The 25571-nt window shown below is 41.0% G+C and overlaps 1 protein-coding gene across 2 annotated transcripts in view; it reads right to left on the bottom strand.

Annotated features, from left to right (window-relative positions):
• Positions 1–25571, bottom strand: part of mon2 (Mon2 homolog, regulator of endosome-to-Golgi trafficking) — a 583018-nt gene that overhangs the window by 43659 nt on the left and 513788 nt on the right. For both annotated transcript variants that reach the window (XM_067140860.2, XM_067140862.2), the window contains one exon: positions 24005–24227. In XM_067140860.2, the coding sequence (XP_066996961.1) occupies positions 24005–24227 (223 nt within the window). The remainder of the gene's footprint in view (positions 1–24004; positions 24228–25571) is intronic.

Raw genomic sequence — 25571 nt, 5'->3', positions numbered from 1 at the left:
CACTCACTGAAAACTACGCATCTACAGATAACTGTCATTCCAGAAACTGGCCATAAATGTGAACAATTTAAGAGGCACGGGTTTTGAAGGAGCCAGCTATATGAGCAGAAAGTTTAACTCATCCGCATCCTCCTAAAGCAGAAAGGGCTTGGAAATCATGAATTTTCACACAATTTGTTAAGTTTGTAGACCTTTGAATAAATCAGCATAAATTACATATTTATTGACATAATTGAAGATTCCTTCCAGCAAAAGGGTTGTGAAGCAACAGTTACATATTTACTTATTTTATTATTGTAAAATTTTTGTGTAGTATTGTAGACGTATCTGTAGAAACTCTCTTACTAAAATTCTGTTGTTGTAATTAGGAGAGGCTTCACTGCAGTATAGAATTGAGAACGTTTTGTGTATTCCTTTCGGTATTCAGTAATTAACAGTAGTTTTTATCTGTTAGGGTGTTGTAAGATAAACATAGAATATGACTAAGTAGTATTATAGTGTAGTAGTATATTAATTACCTAATTGTTGTGTGATCTTTGAGTACTAATCTAGACAATATTTCTTTTCGTTCATTTTTTTTTTGTGCACAAAACAAGTTAATTTATTTTTATTTTCTTTACATTTTTTCTGTAAAGAATGGCTAAAGAGTGCATTTGTAGGAACTGCGGGTGCGGCGAGGCATTGAGGGGTATGAGGGAGGAGTCGGAGAGTTTGAGGGAATTAATTAGGATTCTCACAGAAGGCAGGAAGAAAGACAGGACTCCCTCAAATAATGTACAGGTTATAGTAGGTGTACAAGAGGGAGGGGAAGGAAAGGGGGAACTGTAGAAGACAGGCAGTCTAATGTTCTAAGGGGAAGGAGATTGCAGGCTAAGGGCTCTATTCAGGATCAGAACTCAGGACAGGTGTCTGTGAGAAATCGGTACGAGCCACTCCAGGCAGAGCAACAGAGGGAAGATGAGGAACAGGAAACTGTTATTGAGATGTGTGGAAGTAGGAGGAAGGGAAAAGGTAGGCAAGGAAAATGTAGAGTAGAGGATAGGAAAAGACAGGTGGAACAGGGTCATGAGAGGGAGAAAAGAGAGGAGGAAGTAGCATTTGCAGCTATCAGGAAAGATAGGGCTGACCAGGAAGGGAGGGGAACAAAGGAGGTGGGTAGTGTTGAAGCTCTGGTCATGGGGAATTCCATCGTTAGACACGTGGAGGAAGTGTATGGGGGAAAGGGAACCAGGGTAGTGTTATACAGGAATTAGGATGAGGCAGATGCTGAGAAAAGTAGAAAAGAAGGAGGAGGGGAAGGAGAAGGTGGTAGTTTTTCACGTTGGTACCAACAACGTAAGGCAAGCTAATATAAGTACCAACATAGCTGGGGACGTGTGGGATCTGGTAAATGCAGCACGGGTGAAGTTTAAGAAAGCGGAGATTGTTATCAGTGGAATACTGTGTACGAGGGATACTGACTGGAGGGTGACTGGGGATTTAAACGAGACTATGGAGTAGGTATGTGGGAAACTGGGAGTGAAATTTCTAGATCCTAATGGGTGGGTAGGAGATGGGGAGGGGATCTGCACTCAGATGGCCTTCACTTAAATTGCAGTGGTACGTATAAGTTAGGAAAATTGTTTAGAAGGGTAATAGGGAGGTACATTCAGGGAAACGGTGTTGTCTAGGGAGCGGTGATGAGGGTACAGAGATCTGGAAGTCAAGTAGGGATGACATAAAAACGTTAGTGTTGAACTGTAGAAGTATTGTAAAGAAAGGAATAGAATTAAGTAACTTAATAGATATATATATATATTTACCAGATATTGTAATAGAAGTTGAATCATGGCTGAGAAATTATTAATGGATGCAGAAGTTTTCTCACGGAACTGGAGTGCGTATCGTAGAGATCGGATAGGAATGGTGGGTGGGGGATTATTCATTCTGGTGAAAGAAGAATTTGTATATACATACATACATACATATATACATACATACATACATACATACATACATACATACATACATACATACATACATACACACTGAAACCATAGTGTCCTGTACAGCTCATTGGAATTATAGGTGCCTTTCTACTTCATTAAAATCACTCCTAAAGGTCGCGTCATTGGTAGCAGTACGGGCGATGGGGATCGAGCGGCGTCCGGCCAGAATGGAACCCGCGAAAGAGCGCCTGGAAAACAAAGGGAAGACAGAGCAGGAGCCAAGCCCCCGCGAAGAGACCCTCTCAACTTGCAGAGAGAGCTAGACGAGGACGCGATGCTGGAGTAGTCAGATACGCCCCGAGGTATGGCTTAGCTTCCCAGAGTTCCAGACTAACATAAGGAACTTCCGGTTTTTTATGCACGTGTTACGGGTGCCAACGTCGGATTCTGGCGCGTAAAAATGGGATAATATTTTGATCCAGACATAGGAAAATTATGTGAGACACACCAATGAATAGAGCTAAATTTTCTGCGTTTCCCAGACTAAAAATATGTAATAATTTATTCAGGGGAAGAAATGAGGTCACCAGCTGTCCAGATTTAACATATTGCTAACACATGTGAATACAACAGCGTCACCCAAGCTAAGAGTTGCGCTCAAAAGATGACTCCACCCCCGAGGGACGCTAATGAAATAATTAAAGGCGGGAGTCGAATTACGGGATAATTGCCGATCGTTGGTTAAGCGCACCTGGGTCAATAAGAAGAGGAAAAGGAGGGCTACAAGATGCACTATTTAAATGTCTTCAATTCTTGGTATGAAGGGAGCTCTTGTCCTTAATGAACCGTGAACGTTTACGCCCCCAGGCTTCCGGCAGGTAAAATAATATAGGCCGGGCTGGCCATCGCAGAAGACAGTTCTTTGCGGGTCGTTGAGAAGGGACAGTGTGTCCCGGGGTGCTCCAGTTTTACAGTCCGAACCCATTGACCGCTTACTAAGAGTGTTATTGTGTCCATCGCGGCCGTGAAGTACAAAGCCTTTGTGAAGTGTAAACGGGAGGCCAAACGAGCCTAGGTGAATTGTCTCTGTGCCGCGTGTCAAACTAGTCAATCCGCGAGCATAATTCACGAGTAGCGGAAGTCGGTTGGGACCGTGCCGGCTTAAATGAGTCAGTGATATTAATAAATTGGTATCACCCAAAGTGTTACTCTGAATCAGGGTGCTCGAGTCTCGTGAGCCACCCGATCCCTGCTGTGAACACGCCCGCCGTGATTTGAAAGACCGGCTTATTCATGGTGTAAACTCTGAAAATAGAGGCCGTGTGACGAGTGGTGAAGTGTTACCCATTTTGGATTACTGTAAGATTTCAGCTGTGAACGAGTTCCCCAAGATGTCGGACTTGTATGGACCATGGATGAAGGACTGCACACCCGCCTCCAGCCCCGGGGTCATGCAGCACTAAACTCCACCATGGGTCTCCCGTGGAAGGAAAAACAACGGCCACCAAACAGATGAGTGATGTCCAAATCTAATTTCTTAAGCATGATAATGTAACCGGGGATAGGATTAGCTTTCTTTTGTAAATATCAAAATGTTGTAAGGTAATGCATGTCCTAATATGGAACTTTTATTGATCTTTATAATGTTGAAGTAAATTCAAGGGAGCTGAATTCCCGGACGACCCATTTTTTCTTAATGATTAGCTTATCATGAGGGTTATTTTTAGTAATATGTAGAATGTCCTAGCAAATATGGAAACAGGGTTAGGAGAATATTTGAGTTCCCCTTAGGGGTGGCTGGAACAATAATGCTGGCGAGCAGGGAAAACCATGTCAAAATGTTGTTAGTTACTGTCCCACGTGGCTATCGTATATGCCGGGGAAACTCATGGGTCAGTCAGACAATGCATGCCTAGCTTACACATATGATCAGTGCATGTGCAGCAAGAGAGAAGAAATCCCGGCCGGGAGGGGTATATGCTGTGTTATTTAGGTAGTTGTGAGAGACCATGTGCGAGTCTCCCTTGATTTTTGATTAATTGGCCAGAATGTCTGGAGTTTTTTTTTTTTAATCTATAGCCGGGGTGAGAGACAGAGGCAGGAGTCTATAATCTTTGGTCAAAAGATTTAAATATACACTGACTGACAGAGCAAATGCAACACCAAGAAGGAGTGGTCAGAACTTTATGCCAATTGCAGGGTAGACTGACGTCACTGAGGTATGCTCATGATGTGAAATGCGCCGCTGTGCTGCGCACGTAGCGAACGATAAATGAGACACGGCGTTGGCGAATGGCCCACTTCGTACCGTGATTTCTCAGCCGACAGTCATTGTAGAACGTGTTGTCGTGTGCCACAGGACACGTGTATAGCTAAGAATTCCAGGCCGCCGTCAACGGAGGCATTTCCAGCAGACAGACGACTTTACGAGGGGTATGGTGATCGGGCTGAGAAGGGCAGGTTGGACGCTTCGTCAAATCGCAGCCGATACCCATAGGGATGTGTCCACGGTGCAGCGCCTGTGGCGAAGATGGTTGGCGCAGGGACATGTGGCACGTGCGAGGGGTCCAGGCGCAGCCCGAGTGACGTCAGCACGCGAGGATCGGCGCATCCGCCGCCAAGCGGTGGCAGCCCCGCACGCCACGTCAACCGCCGTTCTTCAGCATGTGCAAGACACCCTGGCTGTTCCAATATCGACCAGAACAATTTCCCGTCGATTGGTTGAAGGAGGCCTGCACTCCCGGCGTCCGCTCAGAAGACTACCATTGACTCCACAGCATAGACGTGCACGCCTGGCATGGTGCCGGGCTAGAGCGCCGTGGATGAGGTAATGGCGGAACGTCGTGTTCTCCGATGAGTCACGCTTCTGTTCTGTCAGTGATAGTCACCGCAGACGAGTGTGGCGTCGGCGTGGAGAAAGGTCAAATCCGGCAGTAACTGTGGAGCGCCCTACCGCTAGACAACGCGGCATCATGGTTTGGGGCGCTATTGCGTATGATTCCACGTCACCTCTAGTGCGTATTCAAGGCACGTTAAATGCCCACCGCTACGTGCAGCATGTGCTGCGGCCGGTGGCACTCCCGTACCTTCAGGGGCTGCCCAATGCTCTGTTTCAGCAGGATAATGCCCGCCCACACACTGCTCGCATCTCCCAACAGGCTCTACGAGGTGTACAGATGCTTCCGTGGCCAGCGTACTCTCCGGATCTCTCACCAATCGAACACGTGTGGGATCTCATTGGACGCCGTTTGCAAACTCTGCCCCAGCCTCGTACGGACGACCAACTGTGGCAAATGGTTGACAGAGAATGGAGAACCATCCCTCAGGACACCATCCGCACTCTTATTGACTCTGTACCTCGACGTGTTTCTGCGTGCATCGCCGCTCGCGGTGGTCCTACATCCTACTGAGTCGATGCCGTGCGCATTGTGTAACCTGCATATCGGTTTGAAATAAACATCAATTGTTCTTCCGTGCCGACTCTGTTTTTTCCCCAACTTTCATCCCTTTCGAACCAATCCTCTTTGGTGTTGCATTTGCTCTGTCAGTCAGTGTATATATATATATTTCCTGTGCGAGGAGCGAGGAGTATGGAAAAGGTTGACTGAGGAGTCATGAGAGCCCTATGACCAAGGAAAGAAGATACGCGATATGAGACGTAATGAGAGGGCCGAATGCCCGAGGAATTTACGATGAGATGAGTTAGAAGTGATCCTGCCCACAGTCGGCGTTCAGCGGTAATAATGAGAAGGGAGAGAATAAAAGTGTATTTCTTGGGAACTCAGCGGTATGATGATATAAACAAATGAAATGGGCCAGGGATATGTGCCCCCGGCTGGCCATGGTAATTGAGAGGGGTCAAGAATCTGCCATGGCTAATGAATGAGTGATGGCTGGAGTAGCGAATGACCTTCCCTTCTTTTTTTTGTGAGTGTCTGCTCCTCGCCCCTCACGACAGAGCTGGTCCCGCTGTGCTATTATAGTTAAGGTTTGAGGCTATGGGCTTCCCCCGTAAATGACTGTTGTGTAAATGGTTCAACTAAAACACTGCCGTCAATGATAATCTCACGGTGATGTAGAAGGTAATTAATAAACGAGTAGGGATCTCCCCCTAATATCCGGTAATATGAGACTGTAGCTAGTCTAGGGATTTTCAGGAGTCCACAGTACCTCTCGGTTGGGAGTCGGCCAGTTTGACCCTGGATCAGGATGGCGCCCTTGAGCGAGCTGCCCCAAGCTTGCGCCTTGGGCCGGAGACAGTGATAACCATGCTGTTTCCTTCCAGGAATGGCTCTCCTTTATGCATGAAGTGTATATATATATATATCTGTGTATGTTTCATAATTGATGTGCATATATTTTTGAGTTCAAAGAGAACCTTTGTACAACGTTGTGTGGTCTTGGTGATAGATGAGGAAGTCCGGGGTTTAGCTAAATGGTATGTGTGTTTGTCTGTGTATTATGCAAATGTTTCTTTTAATATGGTAATTGTGTAGCGTAGGCCCCGGTTATTTTCGTGCTAAGAACAGGAAGTAATATGTGAGTAGGGACATCAGATCATCTCACGGTGTGATCGACAGAATAATATAAAAATGTCATGAACGGTATGAACTAATGAGGAAAGATGAACGATAGAAATCGCAAAACTTCAATTACACCGTTATGCAGACGACGCCCATGGGCGATTCATATTTTAAAGTGATCATTATTTTCTTTTCCTCCCATATGCGGAGAGTTCATTGTATAGAGTTGTATCAATTTCTTTAATATGTCATATTTGAATAAATTAGTATTCGTAACCCCTATTTTATGATTCTTGTCATTTGTAGCAGTGCTAAGCAGTATCCAGTAGGCATTTGAACCCAGAGATCCTACTTTCATATTATCTACATAAGGCTCCATCTTAAGTATTTGTTTCTTTTTTTTCTTTCTTTCGAACGTACCACTCCCCAAGTGCTCATGCTGCCGGACCAGCACAGAAAGTAGGAAGGGAAGCGGTTCGAAGCTCGTTAAGCAATTCGACCCGCTCTTCAATCCAATCTCATCCATAGGTGTTTACCCCGTTACGTGGAGGCATTCTTATGCGTGGGTCATCCATTCGAGGCCCGGAAGGGTGTAATACATACATACACTATCATTATAGACTGTTATGCCTTACAGCGTTCAGTCTGCAAGCCTCTGTGAATTTACTAAACGTCACAACAATCCTTGATTTGCAACTAGTGTTGTGGCCTCATTTAGTTCTATACCTATTATCTTTAAATCATTAGAAACAGAGTCTAACAATCGTTGTCTTGGTCTACCTCTACTACTCTTACCATCCATAACAGAGTCCATTATTCTCCTAGGTAACCTATCCTCCTCCATTCGCCTCACATGACCTCACCACCGAAGCCGGCTTATGCGTACAGCTTCATCCATCGAGTTCATTCCTAAATTAGCCTTTATTTCCTCATTGCGAGCACCCTCCTACCATTGTTCCCACCTGTTTGTACCAGCAATCATTCTTGCTACTTTCATGTCTGTTACTTCTAACTCATGAATAAGATATCCTGAGTCCACCCAGCTTTCGCTCCCATAAAGCAAAGTTGGTCTGAAAACATACCGATGTATAGATAGTTTCGTCTGGGAGCTGACTTCCTTCTTACAGAATACTCTTGATAGCAACTGCGAGCTCACTGCATTAGCTTTATGACAGCTTGATTCAATCTCACTTACTATATTACCATCCTGGGAGAACACACAACCTAAATACTGCTGCTTTATGATATTGGAGTTTATTTACCATCCTTTCCACTTCCTCAAGCGTAATTTCACCAACATCACTTTCCTCCTCCCCATGAGCTTGGCTGTTCGCAACACCACCAGGATGATTTCCTTTTACATTGAGAAGATGTTCAAAATATTCCCTCCACCCCTCTAGTGATTCCCTGGGATCTATTATGAGTTCACCTGAATTACTCAAAACACTGATCATTTCCTTTTTCCCTCCCTTCCTAACATCCAGAAAGGTTTCCCTGCTGCTTGACCTAGCCTTTCTAGGTTATTACCAAAATCTTCCCACGACTTCTTTTTGGATTCAACAACTATTTGTTTCGCTCTGTTTCTTTCACCTACGTACAATTCCCTGTCTGCCTCAGACCTTGTTTGGAGCCATTTCCGATAAGCCTTCTTTTTACGTTTACAAGCTACACTCACTTCATCATTCCGCCAAGATGTTCGCATTTTCCCATCTTTACACACAGTTTTTCTTAGGCATTCTCTTGCTATTTCTACTACAGCATCCCTATATGCCACCCATTCACTTTCTATATCCTAAACCTGCTTACTGTCTACTGTTCGAAACTTCTCACTAATCATATCCACGTACTTCTGTCTAATTTCTTCGTCCTGGAGATTTTCTACCCTTATTTGTTTGCAGGCAGATTTCAATTTCTCTACCTTAGGCCTAGAGGTACTTAGTTCACTACAGACCAGATAGTGGTCTGTATCATCTAAAAATTCCCGAAAAACTCGTACATTCCTAACAGATTTCCTGAATTCGAAGTCGGTTAAGATATAGTCTATTATGGATCTGGTACCCCTAGCCTCCCATGTGTAGCGGTGAATAGCCTTATGCTTGAAGAATGTATTCATAACTGCTAAACCCATACTAGCACAGAAGTCCAGCAAACGCTTTCCATTACTATTAGCTTACATATCTTCCCCATATTTACCAATCACCCTTTCGTATCCTTCAGTTCTATTCCCAACTCCACAATTGAAATCGCCCATTAGCACTATTCTATCTTTGCTGTTGACCCTGACCACGATGTCACTCGATGCTTCATAAAACTTGTCAACTTCATCCTCGTCTGCACCCTCACATGGTGAATAAACGGAGACAATTCTAGTCCTAATTCCTCCAACTGACAAATCTAGCTACATCATTCGCTCATTTACATGCCTAACAGAAACTATGTTGCGTGTAATGGTATTCCTGATGAAGAGCCCTACCCTAGATTCTGCCCTTCCCTTTCTAACACCCATCAAGTACACCTTATAAAGTCCTATCTCTTCCTTGTTATCTCCCCTTACCCGAATATCACTTACTCCTAGCACATCCAGATGCAGCCTCTTTGCTCACTCAGCCAGTTCTACTTTCTTTCTTCCACAAGCCCCATTAATATTGATAGCTCCCCATCAAAGTCCATTTTGTTTGCCACGTTGTTTCCAAGGAGTCCCTCGCCTGTCAAATGGGAGTGGTACTCCGTTACTCCCATAGGTCCGAGGCTTGCTTAAAATGTTCTGAGCTCGGTAAATTCATGAAGCAGGATGCTACCTACTTGCACATAGTCCAAGTGAGGATCTCTCCTCTAACAGGTTATAGACCACCGGTGAATTGTAAAGTCCTAGCCGCCTGAGCACAAGAAGGGCCATGACCTAGAAAATGTCTGGGATGCCCACTCCCATTCCATAGCAACTGGTATCCCGACTCTCAGGACCACTTACTAGGCCACTCAGCCGTTGCCCATGGTTCACCAACTAGGACGTGACTACAGTAACCCACACGATGAACCACAGAAGAATTTGTAAGCTACGAAACAGTTAAAGATGAGAAACATGAAAGTCTATGTGTAAGGCTCATTTCTAAAGATAATAGGCAACTTGATGTCTTTGGAGTGTACAGACCGGGAAAGGGTAGTGCTGACACGGATCAGAATTATTTGATAAGATAATCAGCTAAGTGGAAAAACACAAGGAAAAGAATGTGATTGTAGCAGGAGATCTTAATTTACCAAATGTCAATTGGGAAGGAAACGTGAACGACACGAACCAGGACCAATAAATGTACCTTTAAAGGTGGTAAGGAATGGTAAAGACCCACCTTATTATAATAAAGAAATAAAGAGACTAAGAAGGAGGTGCAGACTGGAAAGAAATAGAGTTAGAAATGGCTGTGGAAGTAAAGAGAAATTGAAGGAACTTACTAGGAAATTGAATCTAGCAAAGAAGGCAGCTAAGGATAACATGATGGCAAGCATAATTGGCAGTCATACAATTTTCTTGAAAAAATGGAAAGGTATGTGTAGGTATTTTAAGGAAGAAACAGGTTCCAAGAAGGGCATTCCAGGAATAATTAATGAACAAGGAGAGTGTGTATGTGAGGATCATCAAAAGGCAGTAGTATTCAGTCAGCAGTATGTAAAGATTGTTGGTTACAAGAATGATGTCCAGATAGAGGAGGTGACTAATTGTAAGAAGTATTCAAATTTACATATGATAACAATGATATTTACAATAAGATACAAAAGTTGTAAACTAGGAAAGCAGCTGGAATTGATAAGATTTCTGGGGATATACTAAAGACAATGGGTTGGGATATAGTACCATATCTGAAGTACTTATTTGATTATTGTTTGGTTGAAGGAGCTATACCAAATGAATGGAGAGTTGCTATAGTAGCCCCTGTATATAAAGGAAAGGGTGATAGACATAAAGCTGAAAATTACAGGCCAGTAAGTTTGACATGCATTGCATATAAGCTTTGGGAAGGCATTCTTTCTGATTACATTAGACATGTTTGCTAAATTAATAACTGGTTCGATAAAGGCAATTCGGTTTTAGGAAAGGTTATTCCACTGAAGCTCAACTTGTAGAATTCCAGCATGATATAGCAGATATTTTGGATTCTGGAGGTCAAATGGACAGTATCGCGATTGACCTGTCTAAAGCATTTGATAGGGTGGATCATGGGAGACTAGTGGCAAAAATGAGTGCAACTGGACTAGACAAAAGAGTGACTGAATGGGTTGCTATATTTCTAGAAAATAGATCTCAGAGAATTAGAGTAGGCAAAGCTTTATCTGACCCTATAATAATTAAGAGGGGAATTCCTCATGGCAGTATTATTGGACCTTTATGTTTTCTTATATATAAATGATATGAGTAAAGGAGTGGAATCAGAGGTAAGGCTTTTTGCAGATGATGTTATTCTCTGTAGAGTAATAAACAAGTTACAAGATTGTGAGCAACTGCAGCGTGACCTCGAAAATGTTGTGAGATGGACAGCAGGCAATGGTATGTTGATAAACGGTGTTAAAAGTCAGGTTGTGAGTTTCACAAATAGGAAAAGTCCTCTCATTTTTAATTACTGTGTTGATGGGGTGAAAGTTCCTTTTGGGGATCATTGTAAGTATCTAGGTGTTAATATAAGGAAAGATCTTCATTGGGGTAATCACATAAATTGGATTGTAAATAAAGGGTACAGAGCTCTGCACATGGTTATGAGGGTGTTTATGGGTTGTAGTAAGGATGTAATGGAGAGGGCATATAAGTCTCTGGTAAGACCCCAACTAGAGTATGGTTCCAATGTATGGGATCCTCACCAGGATTTCCTGATTCAAGAACTGGAAAAAATCCAAAGAAAAGCAGCTCGATTTGTTCTGGGTGATTTCCGACAAAAGAGTAGCGTTACAAGAATGTTGCAAAGTTTGGGTTGGGAGGAATTGAGAGAAAGAAGAAGAGCTGCTCGACTAAGTGGTATGTTCCGAGCTGTCAGCGGACAGATGGCGTGGAATGACATTAGTAGACGAATAAGTTTGAGTGGAGTCTTTGAAAGTAGGAAATATCTCAATATGAAGATAAAGTTGGAATACAAGAGGTCAAATTGGGGCAAATATTCATTTATGGGTAGGAAGGGGAGTTACACATTGGAATAACTTAACAAGGTAGATGTTCTATAAATTTCCAATTTCTTTGAAATCATTTAAGAAAAGGCTAGGAAAACAACAGATAGGGAATCTGCCACCTGGGCAACTGCTCTAAATGCAGATCAGTATTGACTGATTGATTGATTGAATTTATGCACTTAAATGGAATAGGTTCCTTGTTGCTTGGAGTCCGGTATTCGAAAGTCAGTAGGCCATTTTTTGTGTGATATGGCTGGAAACGCTCCAGACACAATGGAATGTTGCAAGAGTCATATCGCCATGCACTTTTCCTTCTGGTCTTCTTTTGCCAACATGCAAAACAGCGTTATGCATTTTTAGTTCCCTTAGCTTCTGTTGGGGTTATCCTGACGGGAAAATTTCGGCCAGTCAGTTGTGACGGCATTTGTCCAGGTTTAGCTGCCCGTCACTTGACAACGTCTTCTTTGAAGTGATTAGCAATCATTTCTTCAGCAAGTTTCTGTTTGAACACTTGAAACGTTCTGTCTGTATTCCCGTTCACTAGTCTGTGCAACTGCAACCAGTGTCATGCATAATTTCATCTGCTGCTGACGTAGTGTTGTCAAGTTCAGTTTCACTTTCACTTTCTGTTGCATCACAATGACTCAAACGTATATGCATATTATCACCGGGATCTTTCTCATCATCACTACTAATATAATCAGAGCCTAGAAGTTTGAAATAACATATTAATTCTTCACCATCCTTGCCACTAATGAACACATGCTTCTGTCTATCAGCCATTGTTTCCAAACAATCTGGTCTGGAGATCGTAAGTACTTTTACAAGCACCACTCAAATGAACACCGGTAATTTTGTGATTGAAAAATCCTAATAGCACACCCACCAACTGATGAGCCCAATTTAGCACACTGGGGTGAAACACTGGCAACCAGGAATGAGTTAGCTGGAAAATTTATAATGTCTAATAATGGACCAATACATTGGTGCCGGGCTGAGTGGCTCAGACGGTTAAGGCGCTGGCCTTCTAACCCCAACTTGGCAGGTTTGATCCTGACTCAGTCCGGTGGTATTTGAAGGTGCTCAAATACGACAGCCTCGTGTCGGTAGATTTACTGGCACGTAAAAGAACTCCTGTGGGACTAAATTCCGGCAACTCGGCGTCTCGGAAGACCGTACAAGTAGTTAGTGGGACGTAAAGCAAATAACATTATTATTAATACATTGGTATTATAAATTTACTCATTCGAGACAAATATTTCAGCTTCCCTATGAGAATCAACATCTATGCCATAAGTGGTATGTTATAAGTAAGTAATCTCATATTTGTTCTGTATTGAAGATAACAATAAGTAAAATTCTTTCAAGAATAAAATTTACTGTGTCCACCTATTCAATACAATTATATTCTGTAGTGATTAAATCCTACATGAATTACATATACTAATTAGATACATGTTTCGCCCTAGTTTTGGGCATCTTCAGCCTAATAGTAATCTTAAAGTCAAGTCCTTAAACCGATTAAACATTAGAACTTAAAACTAAATACAATGGTCTTATGATTAAAATTTTTTTATTTTTTTATTTACAAAAAGTTGTGCTTTAGGTGATATTTACATAGATTTAAAATGTGTACATTAATTAAAACCCAGAATTTGTGACAAGGAAGCAATTAAAATTATCATACAATGACTAGAAATTGTCCAAAGTGTAAAGTGGAAATTCTCCAACTGTATGGATGAATTATTAAGGTGATATTTTATACAAATGTGTTCACATTGACTAGAAATTGACCAAAGCGTAAAATGGAACTCCTCCAACTGTATGGATGAACCATTAAGTTGATAGTTGATATAAATGTGTTCATTCAAAGGTGGTTATGATCACCTATGTCGTACGTACACAGCTACAAAACCGGAACCGTGCTCATCTGATAAAATGTTTCTTGGAATTTTGTGCCATTCTTGTCGGATTAGTGTTCCCATTGGTACATTGTTCTACCCTTGGGAATATGAGTATTGCCTGTAACTGAATAAGAGAAAAAAGAATTTAGAATGAAGAATGTAGAGCCCACATAATAATTGTAAAGATGAAAGTTTAATACCCCATAAATGTGGACGAACTTACTTCTCCAGTCAGATATTAGCTGGATCCACTTGTTCCGGTTGCATCTGAACGACTAACCTTGTTACTTCTAGTGAAGTATTGATGCGGTAACAGAGGGGTGGAGGGTAGAGGGGAAAGGGGAGCGAGTTTTAACTAGCGCGCCTGTGTTGTTGCTAGAGAGGCGTTACTCGAATTGGATTGGGCGGGCCTAGCATTAGGCGTGGTAATTGGAATGAATGCGTGCTGTGACTGAAACATACTGGGGACTTTATTCTGATTTACAGCGTGGATTAACCTTGGGTTGCCTCATATAACAGATTTTTGTTGTCAATGACGTTGTTAAGATTATTATTTTTATTATAAGTTTGCTCCAAATAAATGTACAAGTTTTCCGTCTCACTCAGTAATTTCCACTTACTTAGGCTTCTAACAATCGTCAAATCTTTCTCTATTGAGGTGAATTTGTGTCCCGTTTCACTCATATGCTAGCTCATGGCTGAATACTTGTTATGTTTGGAAGCATTGTAATGTTCCAGATACCTTGTGTAAAAGCTTCTCCCTGTTTGATCGAGATACGTGAACCCACACTGTGTACATTTTAACCTATAAACACCAGATCTTGAATAAATGTTGTTATTATTATTATTGACCTTATTGTGGTTGAGGAATATGTTCTGGTTATTATTTACTGTCCTGAAGGCTATGTTGACGCTGTGTTTTTTTTTAAAACATTAGTGATCTGATGAATAGTCGGACTGTTATATGTAAATGTGGCGTAGCAATTTTTCTTAAGATTTCTCTGGGACTAGGTTGGAAGATAGCCTAATTTTTATCTTATTAATTAACCGATTGATTGCATTTATTTTAAAGCCACTGAACTGAGCTAACTGTCTTATATAATTCAGTTCTATTACCAAATGTTTTGGCAAAAGAGGAATTTTTAGTGCCCTATATATTAGACTATGATAGGCAGCAAGTTTTTGGGTCTTAGGATGCAAGGATGAATCTTTAATAGTTATGGGTGAATGAGTAGGTTTCCTAAAAATTTGAAATTTAAAAGTTTTATTCAAGCACGTAACTGTTAAATCTAAAAAATTTAAAGAATTTTTGACCTCATCTTCTTTGGTAAATTTGATATTAGGGTCTATTTCGTTTAGTGAATCTAATATATCGTCACTATTAGTAATGTCTTTATTGATGATCACGAAAGTATCGTCAACAAATCTGAGCCATAAACAAATACCCTTTATTTGTGAAATAATTTTTGTATGTTCTATCGAATCCATGTAAATATCCACTATAATGCCAGAAAGAGGGTCTCCCGTAGCTAGGTCTTTCTGCTGATAGTATTTTCCATTAAAGGAGAATTAATTATTGTTTAGAACGAAATTCTATATCTTCATGAATTCTTCAATTTCCATTTTACTAAGGCCGCTATGTTTTTTGTTGTTGTCATGGATAATTTTAACGGTTTCTTTAGTGGGAATGCTTGGAAACATAATTGTGATATCGTAAGAACATAAATTATTGGGTTGCAGATCAAATTTCCAAAATATTTCGCAAAAATTAATTGAATTTCTTAAGGGAGATGTATTGTTGAAAACATAATGTTTTCTAAAAAAACCTATGAATGAATTTCGATACTTTATAGGTAGGGCTGTTCCTACAATTTATGATGGGATGCATTGGGGTGACCTTCTTATGAATCTTCGGCAAAGCTCTGGTGGTAGGGATATTGGGGTTCATGATGAAATGTTTTTGTTGCTCCTGTTCGTTGAAAAGAAAATTAGAACTTTTTATTAAAGTTTTTTAAATTTCACTGAATTCTTAGAGTAGGATCTTTGTTAACAATCGAATAACTTGTATCATTAAAAAATTCTTCTGTTTTTTGAGTGTAGATAAAAAAGGTTCCACGGTCCTATTAGACAATTGGACAATTTCTAATCATTGTATGATAATTTTAATTGCTTCCTTGTCACAAATTCTGGGTTTTAATTAATGTACACATTTTAAATCTATGTAAATATCACCTAAAGCACAACTTTTTGTAAAAAAAAAAAAATGATTAAGCATAAGACCACCGTATTTAGTTTGAAGTTCTAATGTTTAATTGGTTTAAGGACTTGACTTTAAGATTATTATTAGGCTGAAGATTACCAAAACTAGGGTGAAACATATACCTAATTAGTAATATGCAATTCATGTAGGATTTAATGACTACAGAATATAATTGTATTGAATAGGTGGACACAGTAAACTTTATTCTTGAAAGAATTTTACTTATTATAAGTGGTATGTTCCGAGCTGTCAGCGGAGAGATGGCATGGAATGATAATAGTAGACGAATAAGTTTGAGTGGCGTCTTTAAAAGTAGGAAAGATCAAAATATGAAGATAAAGTTGGAATTCAAGAGGACAAATTGGGGCAAATATTCATTTATGGATAGGAAGGGGAGTTAGGAATTGGAATAACTTAACAAGGGAGATGTTCAATAAATTTCCAATTTCTTTGAAATCATTTAAGAAAAGGCTAGGAAAATAACAGATAGGGTATCTGCCACCTGGGCGACTGCCCTAAATGGAGATCAGTATTGACTGATTGATTGATTGATTGATTGATTGACTGATTGATAGAGCCCTTTATCGCGTCAATGTACTGGTACATTTATGGATGCAGTTGGGTTAATGTCTGTGCTGCTAAAATAAGGGAGAAGTCTCAGACACTGTATGTGCACTGTGCAAACCATTCATTTAATTTAGGACTTTCTCATGCATGCAGCATGCCTAGCATAAGGAATTTTTTGGCCACTATGAACAATATAATTATATTTTATAGAGCAATGCCTAAAAGAGAAATATATTTTGTATGGCAAAAATAAGGATACACAGGAAACATACAATAAACTTATATAAAATACTAGCTGATGTACCCGTGCTTCGCTACGGGATTCTCAGAAAGACTGACTTGGTGGTTTTCCTAACTTAATCCAACATAGGTCATTACAAAAACGTCAGTAGGAATGTAGCGATTGAAAGCAATGTTATCATATAAAATACTCGATCAAATGAAACACCGTAAACTTTCTCACTTTCAACGAACAGTACTACGGTGCCGATCTAAGAGTCCGAAGTTCCAGAGCTGGAATAACCAGGTCGCAGACTGCCGTGAACACTCCTCTGTCATTATTCCGTTAAACATGCACACTACTCATTCCAATCAGTGCCTCCGAGTAGGGATTGAATAGCTCGAATACTATGATGAACCAATGTGTTACAAACCAGATATATCAGAAAATGTATGAACCAGAGGAATGGCATGCTACTTCCCGCCAATATACAGGCAGGCTGTTTCAGTCGGTACGACCAGGCGAGTTGGCCGTGTGGTTAGGGGTGCGCAGCTGTGAGATTGATATATATAGATTTATCTATACGACCACTAATGACATAAATAACTTATTTGAGAATTACATTTCAGGCCTTCCCCTAAACTACCATTTCACTCAGCGTGAATAAAATAATTTATAGCCTATATTGTACTGGATCATCACCCGACATTACATGACGATTTTCATTAAATTCTCTTCAGCCGTTTCCTCTTGATGCGTGTACATACATACATATAGATGGACAGACAGAAATTACGGGAAAGTAAAAAAATGCATTTCCTTGTTACTGTAGACATGACAGATACAGAAATACCATTCATTTCAAATTCTGAGCAATGTACAGGCAAAACACTTATTTTATATATAGATTACATTTCAGGCCTTCCCCTGAACTATCATTTCACTCAGCGTGATCAAAATAATTTATAGCCTAGATTGTAGCGGTTAATCACCCGACTTTACATTCCGATTTTCATTAAATTCTCTTCAGCCGTTTTCTCGTGATGCGTGTACAGACAGACAGACAGACAGACAGACAGACAGACAGACAGACAGACAGACAGACAGACAGACAGACAGACAGACAGACAGACAGACAGACAGACAGAAATTACGGAAAAGTAAAAAATGCATTTTCTTGCTATTGTGAACATGACCGATACAGAAATACCATTATTTTCAAATTATAAGCAATGTACAGACAAAACTCTTAATTTATATACAGGGTGAAGCGAAATTCGCGCACTCAGGCGTCGCAGCGCGACTGCTCACATGCCAGCAATAAAAAAAATGTCTCTCACAAAAGTTCGTCCTTCGAGTATATCCGGCAGAAAAAGGGCGTTGAAGAGTGGCAATCTGGCAACACTGTAACCACATGTAGGGTAACTACCTCTGTCAGCACGTATTCTTTGTGCTGTACAGTTGGTGCAGTGGTTACAGTTTTGGGTTAGCATTCAGGAGGTCGAGGGGTCGATCCTGGGTTGAAGCGTATTTTTTTAATTTCATAAATGTAGTCCAGGCGGTATGGTATCTGGCAACTTAATCGTCAACAGCCATTGCAGCGGGTCCTCTAGAAACCCTTTGCACTTACATACTACGATCCTACAAATGGACGAACAATCGTTTCCCTTGGCCAGCTTTGAAAGACGTCCTTTCCACGTCGTGGGCGTGAATTTATTCGCACAAATTCATATACTAAATGCGAAACCTGTTTTCTTTCTACTGTCCTCCAACGATCTCATAGATTAGTAGCAACTGTTATTCTTGCCTCGTTCAAGTCCATTGTATTTTGTAAGGGCTTACGTTACCAGTAGGCCTAGCAAGGTATTTGTTGTGTTCAGCGTTACAAAATGTTGTAAATGTCGGATACATGAGACCTAAGGTACGGTGTCTTACTGTATTACAGTATGTAATGTCCGATGGAAATTAGTAAACAAAAAATTGCGCCTTAACCCAGGATCGAACCCTCTACCACCTGCATGCCAACCCAAAACCCTATCCAATGCACCAACTGCTCAGCACGGATATATGATGCTGACAGAGGTACTTACTGTACATGTGGTTACAGTGTTGCCAGATTGCCACTATTCAACGTCCTTTCTCTGCCTGATATACTCGCAGGACGAACTTTTGTGAAAGAGATTTTTTATTGCTGGCATGTAAGGAGTCGCACTGCGACGCCCGAGTGCGCGAATTTCACTTCACTCTGTATATAGATTACATTTCAGGCCTTCCCCTAAACTACCATTTCACTCAGTGTGAATAACATTATTGATAGCCTAGATTATAGCGACCTATTCCCCGACTTTGCATACTAATTTTCGTGAAGATAAGACCACTAATACAATAAATATTTGACAATTAAATTTTAGGCCTTCCCCTAAACTACCATTATTCTCAGCGTGTATAGCCTATATTGTGGCGACTTATTTCCCATCTTTGTCTACCGATTTTCATTAAGACACGACCACTAATAACATAAATATTTGAGAATTAAATTTCAGGCCTTCCCTAAACTACTATTTCGCTCAGCGTGATTAAAATAATTTATAGCCTAGATAGTAGCGGTTCAACATCCGACTGTACATACCGATTTTTATTAAATTCTCTTCAGCCGTTTTCTCGTGATGCGTGTACAGACAGACAGACAGACAGACAGACAGACAGACAGACAGACAGACAGACAGACAGACAGACAGACAGACAGACAGACAGACAGACAGACAGACAGACAGAAATTACGGAAAAGTAAAAAATGCATTTTCTTGTTACTGTGAACATGAACGATACAGAAACGCCATTCTTTTCAAATTCTGAGCAATGTACAAACTCTTATTTTATATATAGATTACATTTCAGGCCTTCCCCTAAACTACCATTTCACTCAATGTGAATAACATTATTGATAGCCTAGATTATAGCGACCTATTCCCCGACTTCGCACACCAATTTTCGTGAAGATACGACCACTAATACAATAAATATTTGACAATTAAATTTTAGGCCTACCCCTAAACTACCATGTTTCTCAGCGTGTATAGCCTATATTGTAGCGACTTATTTCACATGTTTGTCTACCGATTTTCATTAAGACACGACCAATAATAACATAAATATTTGAGAATTAAATTTCGGGCTTCCCCTAAACTACCATTTCACTCAGCGTGATTAAAATAATTTATAGCCTAGATTGTAGCGGTTCATCACCCGACTTTACATTCCGATTTTCATTAAATTACCTTCAACCGTTTTCTCGTGATGCGTGTACATACATACATACATACATACATACATACATACAGACAGACAGACAGACAGACAGAAATTACAGAAATGTAAAAAATTCATTTTCCTATTATTGTGAACATGACCGATACAAAAATAGCATTCTTTTCAAATTCTGAGCAATGTACAGACAAAACTCTTATTTTATACACTGACTGACAGAGCAAATGCAACACCAAGAAGGAGTGGTCAGAACTTTATGCCAATTGCAGGGTAGACTGACGTCACTGAGGTATGCTCATGATGTGAAATGCGCCGCTGTGCTGCGCACGTAGCGAACGATAAATGAGACACGGCGTTGGCGAATGGCCCACTTCGTACCGTGATTTCTCAGCCGACAGTCATTGTAGAACGTGTTGTCGTGTGCCACAGGACACGTGTATAGCTAAGAATTCCAGGCCGCCGTCAACGGAGGCATTTCCAGCAGACAGACGACTTTACGAGGGGTATGGTGATCGGGCTGAGAAGGGCAGGTTGGTCGCTTCGTCAAATCGCAGCCGATACCCATAGGGATGTGTCCACGGTGCAGCGCCTGTGGCGAAGATGGTTGGCGCAGGGACATGTGGCACGTGCGAGGGGTCCAGGCGCAGCCCGAGTGACGTCAGCACGCGAGGATCGGCGCATCCGCCGCCAAGCGGTGGCAGCCCCGCACGCCACGTCAACCGCCATTCTTCAGCGTGTGCAAGACACCCTGGCTGTTCCAATATCGACCAGAACAATTTCCCGTCGATTGGTTGAAGGAGGCCTGCACTCCCGGCGTCCGCTCAGAAGACTACCATTGACTCCACAGCATAGACGTGCACGCCTGGCATGGTGCCGGGCTAGAGCGACTTGGATGAGGGAATGGCGGAACGTCGTGTTCTCCGATGAGTCACGTTTCTGTTCTGTCAGTGATAGTCACTGCAGACGAGTGTGGCGTCGGCGTGGAGAAAGGTCAAATCCGGCAGTAACTCTGGAGCACCCTACCGCTAGACAACGCGGCATCATGGTTTGGGGCGCTATTGTGTATGATTCCACGTCACCTCTAGTGCGTATTCAAGGCACGTTAAATGCCCACCGCTACGTGCAGCATGTGCTGCGGCCGGTGGCACTCCCGTACCTTCAGGGGCTGCCCAATGCTCTGTTTCAGCAGGATAATGCCCGCCCACGTACTGCTCGCATCTCCCAACAGGCTCTACGAGGTGTACAGATGCTTCCGTGGCCAGCGTACTCTCCGGATCTCTCACCAATCGAACACGTGTGGGATCTCATTGGACGCCGTTTGCAAACTCTGCCCCAGCCTCGTACGGACGACCAACTGTGGCAAATGGTTGACAGAGAATGGGGAACCATCCCTCAGGACACCATCCGCACTCTTATTGACTCTGTACCTCGACGTGTTTCTGCGTGCATCGCCGCTCGCGGTGGTCCTACATCCTACTGAGTCGATGCCGTGCGCATTGTGTAACCTGCATATCGGTTTGAAATAAACATCAATTATTCGTCCGTGCCGTCTCTGTTTTTTCCCCAACTTTCATCCCTTTCGAGCCACTCCTCCTTGGTGTTGCATTGTCACTGTCAGCCAGTGTATATATATAGATTTACATGTTTGACTGTAGGAAATATTTAGTTTGTTAAAATACAATGTCCAGTTTACGCAGCCAGGTCACTACTTCTTCAGTGGCACTATGTATTTCTTGGATAGATCCATGGAACCTTCTTCTTGGACACTCCTTAGCAACGTGCTGGATGGTCTGAGGCATATTATCACAGTTGCACAGTGGACTCATAGCTTTTCCCCCATTTGAAGAGCCATAATTTACATCTTCCATGATTTGTCCTGATTCTGTTTAAAGATGTAAATTCCTTTCTCGGTAAGTTGAAACCAGGCGGAGCTCTGCATGGATTATTGATTAAACCCAGGTGGTCGAGGTTTGATGAGTACCATTCTTCACGCCAGGCTTGATCAGCATCGAAATGTGAGTTGATGAGCTTCTCACCAAGCTTCCATGACGGGTTCCTGGATTTCAACCTCTGCCGTGTCTGAAGTTTGCAGTCCTGATCTAAGGGCAATTGAGGATCACTGCAACATTTCTGCCATTCTTTTAGCAGAGCTGCTTTTCTTCGTATGTGAGGGGGATGGGTGTTGGATAACACTGGCAGCCATTTCAGAGGTGTTGATTTGATGGTGCCTGATATTGTCCTCATTGTGTCATCCAGCTGGACATAAACTTTCGCAGTATGTACACTGTTAAGCCATACAGGGCAGCAGTATTCTGCAACTGGGTAGACAAGGCAAGGGCTGATGTTCGCAGAACTGTTGCATTTGCTCCCCAGCCAGTTCCAATGAGCTTGTGCAAGATGTTATTCCTAGTTTTTTGCTTTGCAGCGGTATTTAAGAGGTGATGTTTTTAATCTAAACAGTTCTTCTCACAACCAAACAACAACATCGGTAAAAAACATCGGCCCCTCTTTGAATATACTCCAATTAAATATTGAGGGTATAAGCCGATCTAAATGTGACTACCTTTTAAAAGAGGAACTATTTTAAAGAAACACATTGAGCAATGTATGGAAAGTGCTAAATATTATTACTCAAATTCTGCAAGACACCCTGGGTTGAACACTTCGATGCTATTGCCCCTTTTTTTTGCTTGTTGTTTAAAGGGGCCTAACATCTAAGGTCATCGGCCCACCTGCTTTTTTTTTTTCCTTTGCTTTTTTTTTTTCAGAGCTGCATGATGTCATTGTTCACTCTGATCTAGAAATTAGAACAATGAAAAACAAATTGGAGTTGACAAACGGGGTATTCCTCAGAAAGTTGGTCAACAAATACATCGAGCTAACTATGGGACTAATGACCCAGATCAGTATTAGAGGATATTCAATTTTCTTTCCCTTCAGTGATTACATGTTGAGTTGGTTAAATGATATGATTTCTGCAACACAAATATATCCTGAAGAACATGGGAATAATTATCCTTCAATCAATTGTCTAGGCACTGGATGATGAAATAAATATTACTGTTGATGCCATTATAACTCAATGGCCAGATGATATCAATGTGGGTAAAACTGTATTTGCCAGTGAACTAAAAATGTGAAAAATATGTTTTTCTTCTAAAAGGAATCATCCTGAACCAACAGATTTCATTTCTGCACTTAACTTTTGCGACAGTGATATTTTTCCAAGAATACATCGAGTATTGAAACTAGTAATAATAATGTTAATGGTTATATGTCCCACTAACTATTTTTAAAATCGTTTTTGGAGACACCGAGGTGCCAGAATTTCGTCCTGCAGGAGTTCTTTTACGTGCCGTAAATCTACCAGCACGAAACTGACGTATGTGAGCACCTTCAAATACCACTGGACTGAGCCAGGACAAACCTGCCAAGCTGGACTCAGGAGGCCATTGCTCTACCACTTGAGCTACTCAGCCTGGCAGTACCAAAACTATTTGCTGTCATACTAGTAACCAGTGTCACACCAGAACACTCTTTTCATCCCTGAAGTATTTAAAAACTTACTTGAAAAAAAACACGACTGTACAAGAAAGAGTGAACTCTTTTGTATATACACAAAGAAGAACATGTGACTGTAGAGCATCCATGAGCTGGCCACAAAACCCAGGAGACGTCTGTTACTGTAATCATCACCATGAATACAAATGTGTCTTAATTATATAATTGTATTATTTTGAAAGTTTTAATTTGGTGTTTCTACTTTCACAATATCCACCCACCATTATTTTATAGAAGTCCACAAATTTTAACATTTTCCTGAAGTTCTGTTTTTAAATTTATGGGGTAAGCCATGCAAGATCGTGAATAATGAAGCAAAAATACCCCCCCCGCCAAAATAATTTCTGCGTACGCCACTGAATACCATAAATTTTCTTTAATTTCTGGCCCCAAATACTACCACAAGGTACAGTGCAATGTTACTTTATACTGATTTCATTCGTGAATAATAAAAACACAAAGGATTCGGAAATGCTCTTTTCATTACAATTATGTGCTTTTAAAATTTTAGTTTGGACTAACCAAGTTACCGGATTATCGGGATTTAGATCAGTCAGATTCTCCCGTATTTCTTTTATTTCTTTCTATTAACATTACAGTCTTCCCCTTTTAAATATGCATCTTACCTTGGAAGGGGACATTTGCCACTCTGACGCTCATCCTCCACATACTGTCGTAATACTTCTTGGAATCGATGCAGGAGAGCAGTAACTGCCAGACGGCCTGCTAATCCTCCTTCCACACTTCCTGCATCTTCGGAGTCCATACCATCAAGTAGAGAAAACTGGAGTAAAGTCTCAAAGCAGGTTTTTGCAAATTCCTCTCTGAGTTTTGGCTCCAGTCCAACACCTGAATCAGAAAATATATTTATTTTTCATGCTATTAGCTGGGGCAGATTACATTAATGATACATCCTCATCGTAACCTCATACCCAATGGTCTGTTTTCAGAAGAATGATCAATGATGACATTTTCTTTTACAGAGGTAGGAGAAAAATGTGTTTGACATGCCATCAAAATGATAAAATCTTTACTGAAAATACTGGAATCCGTTTGATAACGTAGACTGAGACCATAATGACATGACGGACTCCATATATCTTGATTAACTCACGCATCCAATTACTACTTAATTTACTCCAAGGAATTTGAAACACATCAATTGTCTCGCATTGAAGTTATTCCAAGGTTAGGTATATTTGTACATACATATTAAGAGGACCTGCACATTAAGAAGTATTCACAAACATAAATTTCTCACAGAGGGCAATCATCTAGATTGTCACTCAAATGTCCTGCAAACAAGGCTTGCAGTGGTGTCTCAACTGCACACCAGCAGCCAGTGAATTGGAAAGTTGTGGCAATTCAACTAATGAGCCCACTGCAACATTGGGGCAAAACACTGGTAATTTTGTGATTGAAAAATCTTAAAGAACTTTAATATTTTAATATTTGCATCAATGAAATTAAATTATGGTTTTCTTCTGGGAATGTAATTTTTGATATATTTTTATTATTAAGCATCATCAATCATCCATTTCCTTTGCCCAGCTCCCGCCAGGTTGGGATGTTTATGGCACCTTTCCACCTCCTCCTATCTGACCACCACTGCTCCTCTTAACTGTGTTCCAAACCAGGCTTCTCCAAATAATACCATTCTTGATCATTTTCAACCAACTTGGCCTGGCCCTCACTCTGTCTATCAGGATTTCCATCATCTGCATCGGCATCCTTCCCTCTTCTATCCACTTAACATTTCCAAACCATCTAAGTTTAACCCTCTACATTCTGCTGAAAAGCTTTTCCACTCCAATTTCCTTCTGACATTCTTATTTCTTACTTTGCCCTTTCTTGTTTTTACTATTATCTTAAAAATGTCATTTCTTTGACCTGTATTTTATTCTCCTATCTTTTTGTCAGTGACCAGGTCTCCACTGCATATATATGTATTAATCAGTAGTATATCTTATACATCACCTCCTTACACTTCATTGGTACCTTCAATCAATCAATCAATCAATCAATCAATCAATCAATCAATCAATCAATCAATCAATCAATCAATCAATCAATCAATCAATCAATCCTGATCTGCATTTAGGGCAGCCGCCAAGGTGGCAGATTCCTTATCTGTTGTTTTCCTAGCCATTTCTTAAATGATTGCAAGTAAATTTGAAATTTATTGAACATCAC

Source organism: Anabrus simplex, chromosome 2 (genome assembly GCF_040414725.1).
Source record: "Anabrus simplex isolate iqAnaSimp1 chromosome 2, ASM4041472v1, whole genome shotgun sequence".
Taxonomy (NCBI): Eukaryota; Metazoa; Arthropoda; class Insecta; order Orthoptera; family Tettigoniidae; genus Anabrus; species Anabrus simplex.
The sequence above is the reverse complement of the archived record's forward strand: the minus strand, read 5'-3'. Positions and strand labels throughout refer to the sequence as shown.